The following is a 19,846-nucleotide window of genomic DNA, read 5'->3' on the forward strand; positions in this document are numbered from 1 at the left end:
AAGGGTGCGTATAATAATCTGTCTCTCCACCCCCTGGCCCAAGTCGTTTTATTCACAAAAGACCTTTTTACAGAGTGTTTGTAAGAACCAATCAGATTTCTTCTGAGCATTTCAACAAACGCCACGTGGGAACAAAGTTAAACTACCAAAACTAATTAAGCACACAGATTTCTGGGGTAAACAAAACAGAACTACAAAGGAGAGCATTTGGCAACCCCGGAGGTGATAAACAAGCAATATACATGATAAGGAGGATGGCCAGGAGGACAGTGATCATTATCATCTTTATGTGAGACCTGTTTCCTGTCCCTAAGATTAACATCCTAAGATTAACATATCAGAAAAGCTACATCAAAGAAACTGCCCACTGTCTTTGATGACCCAGGATGCCTGCCTGGCGAAGCAGCTGGCAGTGTACGTGACTGGTCAAGAAAGAGAAATGGAACAGGGATGCAGGGGTGTAGATTGATCAAGAATCATATCAAAATAGTTTAAACCCAGTCAACGCAATGCTTTCATTGCTGACACAGATGGCTTACTCTATATTTGTTATAATTCCTCATAGCAATCCCACCTGATCACTACATCTCACCGTTTTTTATTTATTTAAAATTTATTTTTTAAATGTTTTGTTTTGTTTTGTTTTGTTTTGTTTGTAAGAAGAGTTTAAGATAGTAGAGGTTAAGGTAACAGGGGTACTGTGTTCTCTTCATGTTCATGCGTGTGTTCTTGTATCACAAAAAGACGTCTAGCAGACATTCCTAAAGGAGTGCTCAACAACCTTTGCCTATTCTTTCCTAAAACTGAGCAACTAGGCAGGACCCATGTCAGTCTGTTGAGGCAGCACTGAGCATCAGATAAATTTGCGGAAAGGTAGTTATACTTCTTTGATTATACGTGAAAAAACAACCATCTGGCAAACTAACATGAGCATAATTAAAAGTAATCTGTTGAACACGTGAACAATTTCAAGTTGGCCTTCCTGTGTCGAGACAGCGAGTTGCTTCCTTACTGCAATTCACAATCTGGGCACAAGAGGTGTCTAGCGGTGCTGCAACTCTAGGTGTGTATAATGATATTGCATCAAGGGGTAACTTTTTGTGTCACTGTTCCTCAATCATGGAGATTGGTATAACCAATGATAGTATCAGGAATCCATTTGGAAAACCACTTCCCCATGTGTGTGGCATGTGCCATATGAAAGGGCTGTGTACAAACAGGAATCATACAGTTTTCTAAGGCAGTGTGCATATCATATGTTTCACTCAAACAAAAATGAGAGACAGCAACTTCAGCTAAATGCATCCACATATTATAGCTATGACTAGAAGAAGTGTCAGGAGGAAGATAGATACAATGAGTACTAGGTATCAAGAAAACAAATAATATACATATAAAAATCAGCATAGAGTTCATATGTAGCTGAGTAATCAAAGCTATTTAAAAAGTCTCTGGTGCTTCTGGAACATCATGATGCTAAAATCGTGTCCTGGCATCAGAGTCCAAGGTTTTCAGCATTCCCCATGTCACCTTTGGGCATCCCTCAGCCTTTAAAGGATGAGGATGGACACGATGGACTTTTGCACGGGGCTGCTGAGCCTGTAGAGGCAGAGTCAGGATCATGGTCCTTGCAAAGTCTGGAATGGGATTCTGCAGGCCTTGGTGCCAGCGCATGTCTTGGCCCATAGGGATGGATACAGTGACCTGGAATCCACAAAGGACCTGAGGAAGTAAGAACAGTAGGGCATCCTGCCCCTAGGTAATTAAAGGAACAGGTAATCAAATGAACAGGTCCCTCTCACTGCGGGTTGGAGAGCTGCTGGTACATCACTAGAGGTCGTTCCAGAGGTCGTTCCAGAGATACCTCTTCCCTACAATGGCATTTCATAGGAGAAAGTTTATTAGGAAAGGAAACAGTTAATTGCTTTAAGGTAAAGAGAACAGGAGTTAAAGCGCAGGAAGGACATCCATCAACAATATCCTTAGCTTGTGTCAGAGGAACGAAAAAATATTTTATGCATTGTTTATGCAGCTGCTTAGCTCCCTGGTGAAAAAATGCATGGCTGTCAATTACATTAGAAAATAATGGACAGAAAGATTTCAGAGCAGAATCAGCATGTTGATTTCCTTCTGAAATTATATCTTTGAATCCTGTATGGGAGTGAACATGAGAGTAAACGTGTCAAGAGATTTTTTCAGTGTCAAGAACAAAGAGTAGATTAAAACCTAGCAAAGGAGAAAGATAGGAATTAGCCAAATGTGATAAAAAAATATCCCACTTCACACAAAAACCACAAAATGCAGTGGAAGTGTAGACGGACATCCAGTCTCACAACTCTCCTGTTATATGGGGATGTTAGAGGGGGTTTTCTTCCTCTGGTGGCAGAAGACAGAAGCTATGATACCAAATCAAATAAAGGTTTTATTACAAAACAACAAACAAAGCTTGTGGGTGTTTTTCCTTGCAGGCAAATCCAAACTGCAACTTTTCCTGCTTTTGTAGTCATGACCAGCTGTACCCAATCTGCCCAAAGCTCACAGAAACAGTTCTTAAAGGTATAAACATCTTTACTGTTTCTTTGCAGAATGACTCCCAATACCCCCTCTCATTCAAACAAACAGAAACAAAACACTACTTTAAACATATACAAAACATATTTATGCATCATGCACAACAATTTCCAATTTTGTCACTAGTTGTGCATGTTTCTCAAAAGTTAGTGCTTTCGTAAATATATCAGCCACATTTTGCATGCTCTCACAGTATTATAGCATTATCAGGTTTTGTTTAACATTGTCAGTTACATTTTGATACTTAATTTCTAAATGTTTGGATTTATTTTTAAACTGCTCAGATCCAGCCAAAGTTATTACAGCTTGATTGTTTTCCCATATTTGAACTGGCTTGTATATCTAAATCATTGAGGATTTGAACGTAATATTTTATTTCATTACACAACTCCAATAAAGCACAGTATTCAGCCTCTGTTGAAGATGTGGCCACGATTCCTTGTTTTTGGGACTTCCAACCTATCAAGGAATCCCCAGATTGAAACACCATACCAGAAATGGATTTTCTATCAGGCAGGTTGGCCCAATCGCTGTCAACGTAACACTGCAATTTTGTAGACCCTGAAGATGGTAATCTTAAATACCGGAAAATACGTTTTAAACCCTTCCAGGCATTTTCTGTGGGATAGCTTACTAGTCTGCTCAGTATTCCAACTGCATAAGTCAAATCTGGTCTGCTCCACAATGAAATGTATAGTAAACTTCCAACTATTGAATAGTACATTTCAGGAATTACTGGTTCTGTGCATTCTCCTTCATTCTTGAAAAAACCTATTTCCATTGGGGTTTTTACTCCCTTGCTATTTTGCATATTGTTTCTTTCAAGTAATTCCGTTATTTTATCTTTTTGACTCAACAAAAAACTTCCATCGTTTGTCCTTTGAATTTCTAGACCGAGATAATTTTTTACGGGTCCCAAATCTCTTACTTTATATTCCTTTTAGTTGTTCTGCAAATTTTTTCACTTGCTTGTCATTTTTTGTAGAATAAAGCAAATCATCAACCTAAGACAAACATAATTCTTGTTTATCACCCTTTCCTTTAGTGTGCAAGCAATTATCAGCTAAGCTTCTTTTAAAGCCAAGATTTTTTAAAGCATTATCAAGACACTCATTCCAATTTCTAGCTGATTGTTTGAGCCCATAGATTGCTTTGTGTAACCTATATACAGAATTCTGTTTGCCTGCCTCAAAACCTGGTGCTTGATTCATAAAAAATTCTTCGTACAGATTTGTGTTAAGATAAGCTGTTTCAATATCAAAATGAGTTACCTTTAATCCACTTTGTGCTGCAATGGCTAGCAATAAACGTATACTTTCGCTCCTTGCAGTAGGAGAAAAGGTTTCATCAAAACTTTCACCTTTTCTTTGCGTAAAGCCTCGTGCTACCAGCCTAGCTTACCATCTGCCAAGTGTTTTATTTTATACACCCATCTACAGTCCACTGCCTTTTTTTCTTCTGGCAATGGCTCAATAGTAAACACATTATGTTCTGCTAAATATTTCATTTCTGCTCTCATTGTATTTTTCCACATTACTATTTCCTGGTGTGGTAACTTTAAAACCTCCTCATAATCACAAGGTTCTTTCTTCACATCAACAGTTTTAACTCCTTGTATAGTAAACCTTTCTGGAGGTACCCCCTTATTGCTTCTTTGTGATCTTCTAACTTGAACACTCTCCCCCTCTGAACTATCTTCCCCTTCTAATTCATCTTGCTCAGGAGAAATTGATTCAGCTTTAGGAGATTGTGTACTGGGACCCTCATCCCCTGATTCCTCATCACTATCACTTTCAGAACTTTCTTTAATTTGTGGCTTTTCTTCCTCAGATTTCACAAATTTATCTATCATCTGAATATAAAACAACTTCTGAATTTCCATGTAAACGAGCCCAACCATCTTGCTCACAAAACTGCATGTCTTGATATCACAACCCTGCCACGCCCTAGTGCAAAACGATACCCCTTTGACCAACTTTGATAGCCAACAAACCTAAGTCTCTTTGCCTTGGGATCTCCTTTCCTTCTCTGTCCTTTTGGGATGTGAACCCAAGCCAACAACCAAAAGTTTTAACATGGTCCAAAAATTTAATGATTATTTAGTTAAATTTGTTAAGTTAAACTAATTGGAAATAGCTTGCAGGTACTAGATTGGCCTAGGATTTTATATAAGTTAAGTGATGAATTAATGTGTTTAATTTCGAATTGAAAAGATATAAAGTTGTTTAAGGACCAAGTTTATAAGAACTCTGAATTGGAAAACCATTAAAAGGATATACATTGAAATTCAACCAAACTTCCCCTTAGTGATGTAGCTAGCACTATGGCAATCCGCTTCATTTAACACCACAGCAGTAACATGTGCTACCGTCAGCTGAGCAGTAAGCAAAACAGCAAGCTGGCTGGCAATCGCTTCCCAACTTGAACCCAAAGAATGTAGAATCATGAAGGAATACACAGCCTCTGGAAAGGTGATTCCACGCTGTTGCAACTCATGCCTGAGATTCTGCATTTCCATGAGATGAGCACGTACATCTGATCCTTCAACAAGTGCCATATCATGCAACTTGGCATAAAAGAACAAAGAAGCACCCACTTTTGTTCTTAAATGTGACTCTTGGAGACTGTCCCACACCTCTTTGGCTGACCCTTTGTCGTGCAAAAGACATAGCTCTTCAGGGGACACAATAAGCGTCAGAGTTCCTGTTGCTTTGGAATCCTTAGCCTCCCATTCTTCGGTTACTGGAGCTGGGGGTATGTCTGATATCACATTAAACAGACCCTCTTTTCGTAGCAGAGCCTCTGCATACTGCACCCATTCCAAATAATGTTTTTTTTTGAGCTTTGGAAATCCAAATGCATTTTCAAGAGCCTCTGTTACTCTTGGACTGTGCCTTTAAAGCAGACTGCGTCTATTTACCAGCTGCATTCCAAAAGCACACTACTTGAGACTTTCGCTTTCTCCTGCCGCTGCTGGTAAGTGCTTTGGCTAGAAGTTCAAAGTCCACCCCTTAATGCCATTAATTAGTGACTGGTAGGCTTCCCGGGGCTAGAGCACATAACTCTCATCAATCTTGACACACAGAGAAGATAAGCTGCATTCTGTTCTTCTGCCGTTCGTCTGGGCACATGACCAAAAATGTCGGGATCTCCACTCGGCCCATTTTCTTCCCCCGAGTCTTCTGCCGCCTCCCGACGTATAACGACCTGAGCCTTTGATGAGGCTCCAAGGCACATTCTTCAGCAGAGTTTCCAGCACAGGAAAGAGACAAGAGGTTTGGGCTACATTGTAAAGAGTTTTATTTCTAAGCTAAGCAGTCAGAAAAGACATCCTCTCTCTATGAAAGCAGAGAGCAACTGAAGCAAAGGAACAAAGGAAACAGGAAAGCAGTAAGGTCACATCCGTCTCTAGTCTCCCGTGAGACTTCCAATAGCCTGGACTGTCTCTGGAATGTAAACAGAGTCCTGTGACTCCCAGCAGCTGCTCAGTGGTAAAACAGAAACTAACAGAAACTATCCCATAAGGAGACAGTCTCCTTTTCCTCTCTTGGCTGGAAGCCAAGACAGCATCTTAGGCTAAGCAGATGTTGCTTCTTTGATGAATGTGGTCAGAGAGAGAGAGAGATGGTGGCCAGTCCTATGCTTTTGTTACCTGCACAGGTGAGGCCACGCCCACCTCTAGTCACATGCAGAGGAAGTCTCTCCCAGCATAGGAGAAACAGGAAGTTCCGACTGGCTGGTCCACACATCCCCTTTTATGTCCACTCTAGGGATGTTGTATTTGACTGCTCTTGTGTTTCACATCCCACATACCCCTTCTCAGGCAATACAACATGCACAAAACATAAATAACTTTATTCAACCACCCAGAGTCTGTCCATTAAACTTTAATTAGTTTAATGTTAAGTAAACGTCCAGTGCGCTTCCAACGCCATAAATCTTATCTCAGCAGAGAATTTCGTGCAGCAGTTGAAGAAGGCAGGAGAGTCAGTACCTTTCAATGAAGAATCCTGGAGCAAGCACTTTGGAACTCAGGAAAAAACTTTATTTACAAAAGAAAAACCCTGGCGATAAAGCACACATGCTTTTATCTCCGGCATAAAGAAAAACAACTTTACTCTAAACTTAACTCATATCAGCAAACACGCCCATGGCCACAAACTGAGTCTGCGAATCAGGTCAAAGGAAGGGGGAAGGGACAAACACACGGGTGAACTGACTATTTATACAAACTAACTCACATTCCTGGATGCTTAATGACTTCCAGCTGCTCAGTGATTAGAGCGACTTGTTACCTCTTAACCCTTTAGTACCAACAGAGTCCCAGCTTTACACGTAGGTTCTGGAAACTATCTCTTGGCAGGGGCTTTGTCAGGATGTCAGCAGTCATCTCTTCGGTGCTGCAGTAAGACAGTTCTACAAGTCCTTCCTGGATCATCTTGGGTATATAATGGTACTTCACCCCAATATGTTTTGTTCTCACGTGGAACTTCTCACTCTGTGTCAGCTTCAGGCAACTCTGATTGTCCTCTAGCAAGCTGACAGGTTCCTTTCTCACCAACCCAAAGTCCTTGATGAGTTGATCGAGCCACGCAACCTCTCTGCATGCTTCTGTCGCTGCAACGTATTCTGATTCTGTGGAAGACAATGCTACACAGCTCTGTTTATAACTACCCCACACAACAGGTCCATCCCCAAACATAAAAACATGACCACTTTTTGATTTATAGTCAGCATTGTCCCCAGCCCAATCCTCATCAGTATACCCAACCAACCTAGGATTTCTGACAGCTGGTAACCTTAATTTACAATTCATGGTACGCTTCAAATACCGCACCACCCTTTTTACACTTGCCCAATCATGCTCAGTGGGCGTATTGACCTTTCTGCTAAGAATTCCCACAGCATTTGCTAAGTCAGGTCTACATGTGGTAACTAAATACAAAAGTTTACCAATCACCAACCTGTATTCACTGTTGTCTGGCAACCGCTTCAAATCCTGCTGATTCTTCAAGAAGTCAGTAGCCATGGGTGTTGCAACTGGGTGTGCGTCTTGCATTTGCATGCATTCAATCAGTTTGTGGATCTTTTGTTTCTGGCTGAGAAGAAATGAGCCGTCCTCTTCTCTTTCCACTTGGATCCCAAGGTAGTATTGGACACCTCCCAGTTCCATGACCTCCACCTCTTTGCTAAGGTGTTTTACTATCTGTGCATAATCTCTTTCACTTGCTGTGGCAATAATCAGGTCATCAACAAATGCTAGAACATATGAGCATTGTCCATTATTTGACTTACTGTACAAGCACTTGTCAGCCTTGCCTTGCCTTGCCTTGCCCCCGTGTGAGTGCCTGAGGGCCCTGCTCCTGCCACTCACCACCTGGCCCAGGGCGGGGCCTGACAGGCCTCACAAGGACTGCTACTGCTCTGCTGCCCAGGAGGACTCCCCTGCGTGAGTGCCTGAGGGCCCTGCTCCTGCCACTCACCACCTGGCCTGGGGCAGGGCCGGAAGCCTCACATGGACTGCTTGATGCCCAGGAGGACTCCCCAGTGTGAGTGCCTGAGGGCCCTGCTCCTGCCACTCACCACCTGGCCCACGGCGGGGCCTGACAGGCCTCAAAAGGATGGTTGCTGTTAATGCTGCTGCTGCCCAGGAGGACTCGGAGGGGCGCAGAGTTCTTTTTAAAATGTTTGAAAATTTTCCTTTCCCTTTTGACTTTTTTTGTATATGGGGTGAGTGGGGGTGGGTTGGGCTTGGGAATTTGTTTGATTTTGATGGATTTGTAATTTTTACAGTTTTTTGTTTGTATTGTTTTATTATTTTCTGGGGTTTTTTTGTTTTGTTTTTGTTTTAAGGTTTTATTTTGTTCTTAAGGGGAGGGGTCAGGGCTGCCGGGGAGTGGGTCCCAGCCAACAAAATGGTTGGGGCATGTTCCACAGAGGGGGATGTGCTGGGACAACCGATCTCAGTGATCACGCGTAGGAGGAGGAGTTACACTAAGACCAGACCATGTCATTACAGAGGAGGCAGGTTTAGTCGTTGTCTGAGGACTATCCCTGCCTCCGGGTCTGGTCCTGACCGGACAGATACTAGAATCAGCAAGGGATACCCACATGACCTGAAGGTGCTGCTGTGCAATGCCAGGTCAATGATTCATAAGACCACTGCCATCCATGACTTGATCATGGATGGAGGACTTGACCTGGCATGTGTAACAGAGACTTGGTTGGATGAAGCAGCTGGGCCTGTCCTTGCCGCTGCTTGTCCACCAGGTTTCTCTTACGCACAGCAACCCAGGTCATGTGGGTGGGGAGGGGGGGTTGCAATGATTTTTAGGAAGTCATTTCCACTTCTATTACTTTCTTTCACACACCTTTAACCTACTTTCATACTTCTTTTTCTGTTACACATTGTTATCCATCTTATTTAGTATTTCAGTATTTGAAACGGAACTTGTTCATTCTAATAGGAGTTCTGATTTTTCGATATGGTTTTGCAAGTATCTTTTAAACACCTTCCAGTCCCTGTCTATCTTCTCTTTTGATTTTTTTTTTTATAAAATTTTTTATTGCGTTTCTTTCCATAATTTTGTACATTCCAGACAAATACAGTAGATACAAGAAACAATTTTTTCTTTTTTAACAAAAAAACAACAACACAAAAAGAAAATAAATCCCTATTTGGACTTCCCCACCCCTTCCGGATCTGCGTTCTTTAAATTGACAATGTCAGCAATTTGTTACCTTATTTCATACCTCACTGTAACTTTCAATTGTTATGTATCCAAATTCAATGTATTGTATCTCAGTTTTAATGCCTTTAAAATAAACATAACATATTCGATTCAATTTGTCTCCTTTTCTCTTTTATCACTTGTTTTACCATTTACTTAATCATAGTTGCTAAAGCATAACATTTCCTGATCGTGCACTATCTTAAGATTCATACAGTTTGTAATATTTTTGCAAATAGTCTTTAAATTTTTTCCAGTCCCCCTCAATTGTTTCTTCATCCAAATCTCGGATTCTGCCGGTCAGTTCAGCTATCTCCATGTAGTCCATCAACTGCGTCTGCCATTCCTCCAGCGTGGGCAAATCTTGTGTCTTCCAACTCTTTGCGATGAGTATTCTTGCTGCTGTGCTAGCATACATAAACAAAGTTCTGTCCTTCTTTGACATTTTCTGGTCCACCATACCCAGCAGGAAGGCCTCTGGTTTCTTGGGAAAGGTATACCTAAATACCTTTTTCAATTCATTATAAATCATTTCCCAGAAGGCCCTCACTTTTGGGCAGGTCCACCAGAGATGGAAGAAGGTCCCCTCTGCCTCCTTACACTTCCAACATTTGTTGTCAGACAGGTGATGTATCTTAGCTAACTTGACTGGGGTCATGTACCACCGGTATATCATTTTCATAATGTTTTCCTTCAGGGCACTACATGCCGTGAATTTCATTCCGGTGTTCCATAACCTTTCCCAGTCTTCAAACATAATGTTGTGTCCAACATCCTGTGCCCATTTTATCATGGCAGATTTAACTGTCTCATCCTGTGTATTCCATTTAAGCAGCAAGTTATACATTTTCGAAAGTGTCTTAGTTTTTGATTCTAACAATTCCGTCTCTAATTTCGATTTTTCCACCTGGAAACCAACTTTTTTGTCCATTTTAAAAACCTCTTGAATTTGAGCATAGTGTAACCAATCTCGCACCTTATTTTTTAGTTTATCCTGGCTCTGCAACTTCCAGTTATCTCCAATTTCTAAAAAAGCAGATTCTGCAGAGCACTTCCAAACTTTAACAAAGTTCCAACAAGGTGCCTGCAACAATATCCAGTCTAGCTAGTTGAGCTCAAAAGTGTCACTTTAGTATCCAAAAGTATCTAGGAGTTTTGTAACAGTTCCGCAGTTAAGGCAACTTCCCCCCGGCAGCCCGATGATTTGGAGATCAAAACCTCTGTTGCCCCCAGGCAAGGGGACCGCTCCAAATTAATTTTTAAAGGTTTACTCACTGGTAATTCTGTGTTTCTTCTTTAAAAGTAAGTTTAAAAATGCACGAACGTCCCTCTTTAACGCTTCCCCACACAGCGCATTCAGCTCCTCCTGTCCTTTGCTTTGATCTTAAAAGCAGTGCCGGAAGACGGACTTCCTTTTTCTCGTCTCCCGGTTTCAGCCAAATTCTTTAAATTTATTCCACCGAATTTCAGGTCCTTACTCACGGGATTGTTGTTTCAGCCTGATGTTTCCAGGAAGAAAGGTCGGCGCTCATCCGTGACAGCCGCGCGGCTTCGCCTCCGCAGAAAGAGCGATGAACTCACAGCACCGCTCCCCCTCCTTCACTCCGGAGCCCCTTACGGGGTTCCTTCCGCGAATTCGGGTTCGCTCCAGGTGCCCGCCGAGTCCCACGGCCACGAGCTCACTCTACTCGTGGTTTGTCTTAATGGGTTGCCGCTGCGCCGTAGCGAACAACCCTTTTCTGCGGTGCCCCTCTTCACAGCTCGAAGAGGTCCGCCATCACGGTTTCGCGCCGCCTCCGGAAGTCCTGTCTATCTTCTCTTTTGAGATCCTTCCAATTTCTCCCATTGTTTTGGATATATTGTAGTACTCCAATAATTTGGCAAGCCACTCTATTTTTGTCGGTACAATACCGCTTTTCCAATTTTTCGCAATCAATAGCCTTGCGGCTACTGTTGCGTATAAATATAAGGTCTTGTCTTCTTCCTTTAGGCTTCCTGGTACTATTCCCAATAGAAAACCTTCTGGTGTTTTCCTAAATGAATATCTGAACATTTTTTTCATATCGTTATAAATTATTTCCCAAAATTGTTTGATGTTTAAACAATTCCACCAAATATGTATCATAGTCCCTTTTCCAGTGTTGCATCGCCAGCAGACATCGCTACAATTTTTATTCATTTTTGCTATTCTTTCAGGTGTTAAATACCATCTATGTTGCATTTTGAGGTAATTTTCTTTCAATATATAACACATAGTGAATTTCTTATCTTCTTTCCACAATTTCCCCCATTGTTCAAACATAATATTTTCCCCAATATCTTGCGCCCATTTAATCATTGATGCTTTAACCAATTCATCCTTTGTTTCCCACTCTAAGATCAGATTGTACAATTTAGATCCCCCCCTTGTATTAAGTATTTATCGAATTTTGATATTTCTTTTTCAAATCCTAACTTTTTGTCTTTCGCTAATCTATACTTAATTTGAATATATTGGAACCAATCACTAATATGAGCTTTAATTTCTGTATAATCCTTTAATTCCAATTCTCCGCTTTCTTCCTTTAATAGAATTTTATAGGTAGCCCAATTTTCTTTCATATTTAATTTTTTCACTGCGACAATTTCTGCCGGCGATGCCCACCAGGGAGTTTTCGATTCTAGGAGTCTTTTATATTTCTCCCATATTTATAGACTTATATATAGACTTTCTAACTATATGCCCTAGGACAGTGTTTCCCAACCGGTGTTCCGCGGCACACTAGTGTGCCGCCGGACGTTGCCTAGTGTGCCGTGGGAGGGAGGCGGGCGAGTCGGGCTAATCCTCCGACGAGCTCCACCTCCAGACCCATTGCTCAAATCCTTTAACCCAGGAGGGCGGGGAGGGGGGGGGAGAAAGAGAAAAAAGAAAGGGTGGAAAAAAAGAAGGGGAAAAGAAAATATTTTTTTTAAAAAAAGGAAAGAGAGGAAAAAAAAGCGAGGGATGGAGGAAGGGGAATAAACAGAAGGGGAGGACAATGAAGAGAGGCGGGGCTTGGCAGGCAGCAGATAACTGGGGAGGGGGGCGCGGCTGGCGGCGGCTCAAGGCAGGAAGGGAGGAGCTGCCTCACGGAGAGTCTTGGGCTGCAGAGATTTCCCGTTCAGGAGCGCGGGAGGCCACGCCGTGGATGGGAATCTCCTCCTCCTCTTCCTCCTCCTCCTCCAGGAGAGAGGGTGGTCCGCCCCACCGAGTCGGGCGTGCTCAAGCGTGGGAGCCTATAGTTAGAGCTCAGCTCCTTTTCTTGCCTTCCCCGCCCCCCCACGGAGCACATTTTCCTCGCCCCCCCCAACCCCCGCATGTAGAATAGAAGCCCTCCAGCCTCCACGGTGCACAAACTCTCCCCTCTGCAACGAAGCGCTTTGTTGCATATCTTTGGTGAGGTTTTTAGGCAGTCTTGGTGCACCTTAAATCAGCGCTAATTGCGCCTGGACGCAGTATTTACTTCCGAGTAGGCCCCCTTCTCCCCCCCCCCCCGGTAGCACCTGACGTTGCTATTCGTATCATCAGGTTTGTTTGTTGATAATTTAATTGTTTTAAAAGCATCATGCTAAAGAGCTCTCTCCCACCCCCCAGACCCTTGGGCAAAACAGAAACACACACATACACAAACACAGAGATTGAGCCCTGCAGGTTTTATGAAATGAATGGATTCTGAATGCCTGTTTCAGTGGCTTGTCCGCCTTAGGCTGCTGGGCCAGACACCTGTTACATGGTGCAGTCCGTAAGCTGTGAGCGCTGCTACCTGCCGCCGAGACCACGTAACAACTGTCTTGAAAGACCTACATTGGCTCCCAGTACCTTTCCGAGCACAATTCAAAATGTTGGTGCTGACCTTTAAAGCCCTAAGCGGTTTCGGTCCAGTATACCTGAAGTAGCGTCTCCGCCACCACCGTTCAGCCCAGACACTGAGATCCAGTGCCAAGGGCCTTCTGGCAATTCCCTCACTGTGAAAAGTGAGGTTACAGGGAACCAGGCAGAGGGCCTTCTCGGTAGTGGCGCCCGCCCTGTGGAATGCCCTCCCATCAGACATCAAAGAGATAACCATTACCTTCTATGCTGTTACTATTTTTTTATTTTTTTTTACATAAGTAAAAAGTGACCTTTCCCCATCTGGCATGGTGGTGTGCCTCGAGATTTTTTTCATGAAACAAGTGTGCCTTTGCCCAAAAAAGGTTGGGAAACACTGCCCTAGGAAGCCTTTATGTACTTTGCCTTTTTCATCTATTAGATAGGCATGCCATCCAAATCTCATCTCTACTCCCTCTAAGTCCAATACATCTGAGTCATCTAATTTGATCCATTCTTTTAGCCAGGTCAGACCCACCGCATCATGATATAACTCCATGTCAGGGAGACCAAATCCTCCTCTCTCCTTCTTATCTATCATTATTTTGTGTTTTATTCTTGGCTTTTCCCCTGACCATACGAATTTAGCTAAATCTCTTTTCCAATTATTAAAACATTTATCTCCTCCTAGTATTGGGCTACTTTGAAATAAAAACACCATCCTTGGTAATATGTTCATCTTTATTACCGATATTTTCCCTAGTAAGGAAAGATTTAATTTCCCCCATACTTGCAAATCATTTTTTATTTCATTCCATGCTTTCCCATAGTTCTCATTACTTAAATCTATAGTGTTTGTTGTTAAATTTATTCCAAGATACCTTATTTTCTTTTTAATTTCCAATCCTGTAATTTCTTGTAATTTCACTCTATCTTTTTCTTCCATATTTTTCACTAATATTTTAGTTTCCCCATAGTTTAATTTGAATCCTGCTAATCTGCCATATTCGTTTATGCATTCCAATATTCTAGGTGTACATTGTAGGGGATTTTCTGTTGTGATCATAACATCGTCTGCAAAGGCTCTTAACTTGTATCTTTTTTCACCAACTGCTATTCCTCTTATTTGGTTGTCCTGCCTTATTTTCTTTAATAGAACCTCTAATACTATTATAAATAACATTGGGGATGGGGGCATCCTTGTCTTGTACCTTTAAAGATATTGATTTCTTCTCCAAACTCTCCATTAATAATAATTTTTGCTTTCTGTTGGTTATATATTGCATTTATACCTTTTTGGAATTTTTCACCTAGACACAATTCTTTTAATAGTTTTTTCATAAATTCCCATGAGATTTTATCAAAAGCCTTCTCCGCATCGATTGAAATCAGGGCTGCTTGTTTATCTCTTCTTACTTGTACGATTACGATTACGATATCTTTATTGTCATTGTCCCTTGTGGAACAATGAAATTGAAAAACTACATAAAACTACCACAAAACTACATAAAAACTACATAAAACTACATAAAACATTCGAAAACCCCTAAAAACTCTAAAACCCCATTTTAAAATACACTATACTACAAAGACCCCTTATGCTGCGTTTAGAACCAGAATTGCATTAGCGTAGAAACTGTTTCTCAGGCGGCTAGTCCTGGCCTTTATAACCCTATACCTTCTTCCAGAAGGCAGAAGCTGAAAGAGATCATTTCCGGGGTGCGTACTATCATGTGCTATCTCTGCCGCTTTCTTATGGCACCTTGCAGGTGGGAAGAGTGCACCCAATAATTCTCTCTGCAGTCTTTACAACCCTGGATAGCATTGTTTTTCCCCTGGCCGTGCAGCTCCCAAACCACAGACACAGACCATAAGTTAGTACGCTCTCCACAGTACAATGGTAAAATGCCATCAACAGGTCCTTTGAGAGGTTGTTTTTCCGGAGGATTCTCAGAAAATATAACCTCTGCTGTCCTCTCTTAGAATCATAGAGTTGGAATAGACCACAAGGGCCATCGAGTCCAACCCCCTGCCAAGCAGGAAACACCATCAGAGCACTCCTGACATATGGTTGTCAAGCCTCTGCTTAAAGACCTCCAAAGAAGGAGACTCCACCACACTCCTTGGCAGCAAATTCCACTGTCGAACAGCTCTTACTGTCAGGAAGTTCTTCCTAATGTTTAGGTGGAATCTTCTTTCTTGTAGTTTGGATCCATTGCTCCGTGTCCGCTTCTCTGGAGCAGCAGGTCTTTGCTGTTCTCTCCCCAGGTTAGGTCGTCTCTCAACTCCATTCCCAGAAATCGAAACACCAAGACCTGTTTCACGCACTTCCCCTCAATAATAAGTGGCTGAATATTCAATTTACATTTCCTAAAGTCCACAATGATCTCTTTTGTTTTCTTTAAGTTAAGGAGTAAGTTGTTTTTCGTGCACCACTCCCCCAACTGCTCAACTTCCTTCCTATAGGCCGCCCCCCCCGTCTCCAGCAGTAATTAAACATTTGTTGATTTTTATTCTTAATTTCTTGTACTTTCTTATCTGTCTCCTTCATTCTTTCTAAGACTTCTGTTAATTTTTCCTTTATTTCCTCATTTTCTTTTTCATTTTTTATTGTGTTTTCTATTTTTTCTAATTTCCCATCAATTGTATTGATTTTTTCTTCCAGCTCTTTTCTCAATCCTCCCACGTCCAATTTCAGCTGATTCCCTGGTGGCCCGCTGGAATGTGGAGTTAACCAGGGCTATTGACTGTCTGGCTCCGAAGCGCCCTCTCCGATTGCATGGAGACCGGACAGCCCTGTGGTTTTCCCCAGATCTGAGGGCAATGAAAAAATCGTTGAGACAGCTAGAGCGCTGGTGGTGGATGACCCATTCTGAAGCTGACCGGACACGGGTTAGAGCTCAATGTCGAGCCTGCCATGTGGCGGTAGCGACGGCGAAGAAGGCTTTCTTCACCGCCTCTATTGCATCTGCAGAAAACAGCAGCAGGAGACTTTTTCAGGTGGTTCACAATTTAGCAGAACCACCTGCTACATCGGGGCCCAGTACGGGCCACATGATTTCCTGCAATGATTTTGCAAAGTTTTTTGCAGATAAAGTCGCTCAGATTCGGGAAGAGGTAGACGCCACCGTGGGAGCAGGGCTGGGGCGGGAGAGTGCTAGAGTCCTGTCTAGTCAAATTGCGTGGGGTCAATTCCAATCTGTTACCTCTGAGGATGTGGACAGGCTGCTTGGACGAGTGAAACCAACCACCTGTCTCCTTGATCCTTGCCCATCCTGGCTTATAAAAGATAGCCGGGAAGGACTGGGCGATGGGCTCCGCGGGGTGGTGAATGCTTCCCTCCTTGAGGGAGCCTTCCCAGACCCGCTGAAAGAGGCGGTTATTAAACCGCTTCTTAAAAAGCCATCTTTAGATGCGGCCACGATGGCCAACTATCGCCCAGTCTCAAATCTTCCATTCTTGGGCAAGGTGATTGAGCCAGTGGTTGCTGAACAACTCCAGGCACACCTGGAAGAAGCGGACCATTTGGATCCCTTCCAGTTGGGATTCAGGCCTCATCATGGGACTGAAACTGCCTTGGTCGCACTGGTTGATGATCTCCGGCGGGCTAGGCACAAAGGTGAGAGATGTTTCCTAGTTCAGCGGCGTTTGACACCATCAACCATAACATCCTTCTGGGGGCTGGGAGCTGGGGGCACTGTCATACAGTGGTTCCGCTCCTTCCTCCTGGGTCGTGTTCAGAAAGTGGTGGTGGGGGATGAGTGTTCAGACCCCTGGGCTCTTACTTGTGGGGTGCCTCAGGGTTCTGTCCTCTCCCCCATGCTTTTCAACATCTACATGTAGCCGCTGGGAGAGATCATCAGGGGGTTTGGGTTGGGTGTTCATCAGTATGCGGATGATACCCAGCTCTACCTCTCTTTCAATTCAGAACCAGTGAAGGCGGTGAAGGTCCTGTGTGAGTGTCTGGAGGCGGTTGGAGGATGGATGGTGGCTAACAGATTGAGGTTGAATCCTGGCAAGACAGAAGTACTGTTTTTGGGGGACAGGAGACGGGCAGGTGTGGAGGATTCCCTGGTCCTGAATGGGGTAACTGTGCCCCTGAAGGACCAGGTGCGCAGCCTGGGAGTCATTTTGGACTCACAGCTGTCCATGGAGGCACAGGTCAAATCCATGTCCAGGGCAGCTGTTTACCAGCTCCATCTGGTACGCAGGCTGAGACCCTATCTGCCTGCGAACTGCCTCGTCAGAGTGGTGCATGCTCTGGTTATCTCCTGCTTGGACTACTGCAATGCGCTCTACGTGGGGCTACCTTTGAAGGTGACCCGGAAACTACAACTAATCCAGAACGTGGCAGCCAGACTGGTGACTGGGAGCGGCCGCCGAGACCATATAACTCCGGTCTTGAAAGACCTACATTGGCTCCCAGTATGTTTCCGAGCACAATTCAAAGTGTTTAAAGCCCTAAACAGCCTTGGTCCAGTATATCTGAAGAAGCGTCTCCACCCCCATCATTCTACCCGAACACTGAGGTCAGCACTGAGGGCCTTCTGGTGGTTCCCTCACTGCAAGAAGCCAAGTTACAGGGAACCAGGCAGAGGGCCTTCTCGGTAGTGGCGCCCTCCCTGTGGAACGCCCTCCCACCAGATGTCAAAGAGAACAACTACCACCAGACTTTTAGAAGACATCTGAAGGCAGCCCTGTTTAGGGAAGCTTTTAATGTTTGATGTATTACAGTATTTTAATATTTTTTTGGAAGCCGCCCAAAGTGGCTGGGGAAGCCCAGCCAGATGGGCGGGTTATAAATAATAAATTATTATTATTTTTTATTATTATTATTATTATTATTATTATTATTATTATTATTATTATTATTATTGCTTGTACCCAAGCTGCGTCAGCATTTTATGCAACTTTTGGTTCCAGGCTCTAGCAGCCTGCTTAAGTCCATAAAGTCCCTTTTGCAGCTTGCACACTAAATGTGCCTCATGTGGTTTTACAAAACCTTTGGGCTATTTCATGTAAATTTCCTCAGAAATCTGCCCGTGAAGAAAAGCAGTGGCAATGTCAATGTGTTTCACCCTCATTTGCTTGGAGGCTGCGATGCTCAAAAGCATTCTTATGCTGCTGTACCTCACGGTTGGTACAAAATCCTCACCGTACTCTACACCAAAATGTTGTGAAAATCCCTGTGCTACATGTCTAGCTTTGTAGCATTGCATTTCTCCTCCTGACCCCTTCTTAACCTTGAAAACCCACTTGCTGCCAATGGCCTGCTTACTGGGAGGTAGCTCTGTGAGTGTCCAGGTCTTGTTTTGATGCAGTGCATCCATCTCCTCCTGTGCGGCCTTCCACCAGAGACTGGCTTCAGCAGCTGTCATCGCCTGTATCTCTTCCCATGTGGAAGGTTCCTGTGGAAATGCCGACCCTGCAAAGTAGGACAGCCGTAATGGTGGGACACCTCTGTTGGTTCTGGATGAGCGTCTGACCTCTGGTTCTGTGACAGCATCAGCTTCCTCATCCTCCTCCAACACTAGCATGTCTCCATCCGCGTCCTCCTCTTCGTATCTGGTGCTGCCAGGGGTCTGGTCCTCTGCGTCTTCCGTTGCATCACCAGTAGGGGGGGGTGCTATAACACTGGAAGGCAGATTTTGACTTTCTGAGGTTGTAGAAGGGAAGTATACAAGTTCTTGAGTCCTTTCTGACTCCTTGGAAAAATCCACAACACTATTCTTAGTGTCAGCTTTGCCATGTTCATCAAATAAACTGCATGGTGCGCACTTGTCTTACCAGTTTGTAAGTCCATGATTCTGTATCCCTTGCCTACAGAAGCGTACCCTACAAGGATACCTGCTTGTGCCCTGGAGTCAAGCTTGTGTCTGTGTTTTTTTGGGATGAGGTAGTAACACAGACTCCCAAACACATGTATGTGCGGCAAATTGGGAACTTTCCCATGCCAAAGTTCAAATGGCGTGCCCTTCGTTGGCAATCTGTTCTGCAGAGAAACTGATGTGCTTGCTGCATCTGCCCACAGCTTCTGTGGCAGGGATCTTGTCTTAGCATGCATCTTGTCATATCCATAATGGATCTAAACTTTCTCTCTGCTATGGCATTCTGCTGTGGTGTGTAGGGAATTGTGGTTATGTGTACGATTCCCTCCTCGGCCAGGAGAGCCTGCATTTCACGTGAGCAGTACTCACTTCCATTGTCACTCATCAACACTGCTGGAGCTCTTTGGAACTTGTTATTGACCATGGCAACGTAGTCCTGGAACATGTCCACTGTCTCACTCTTTTCTTTGATGAAATATGCAACACAATACTTTGAAAAATCATCCAGAAATATTAGTATGTACCTATTCTTTTCTTTTTTTTAATTTTTTATTTATTTATATGTCAACTTTGCCAGCTCTGCATAGCTCATCAATTTTTCTTGCCGTTGTTCTTTTGTTGGGATTTCCTCCTCCTTCCATCCTTGTGCTAACAAGACTCTTGCCGCTGTTGTAGCATACATAAATAGGTTCCTTGTTTTTTTTTGGCAGGTCTTGTCCTAAAATCCCTAACAAAAATGCTTCAGGTTTCTTTATAAATGTCATTTTAAACATTTTTTTCCAATTCATTATATATCATTTCCCAATTTTTTAAAACTTCTCTACAGTCCCACCACATATGATACATAGTAACTTCTTTTTCTTTACATTTCCAACATGTATTTAACCCGG

General features: G+C 43.2%; 1 protein-coding gene across 1 annotated transcript; it reads right to left on the bottom strand.

Moving 5' to 3' along the window:
* Positions 1–6,877: 6,877 nt before the first annotated feature.
* Positions 6,878–19,401, bottom strand: LOC144326426 (uncharacterized). The gene is made up of 3 exons (XM_077922983.1): positions 19,326–19,401; positions 18,407–18,910; positions 6,878–7,206 (listed from the first exon to the last, which is right to left on the bottom strand). Exons 1-3 carry the CDS (start codon positions 19,399–19,401, stop codon positions 6,878–6,880), a joined length of 909 nt encoding a protein of 302 aa, XP_077779109.1.
* Between the last annotated feature and the right edge of the window lie 445 nt (positions 19,402–19,846).

This window comes from Podarcis muralis, chromosome W (genome assembly GCF_964188315.1).
Source record: "Podarcis muralis chromosome W, rPodMur119.hap1.1, whole genome shotgun sequence".
Classification (NCBI taxonomy): Eukaryota; Metazoa; Chordata; class Lepidosauria; order Squamata; family Lacertidae; genus Podarcis; species Podarcis muralis.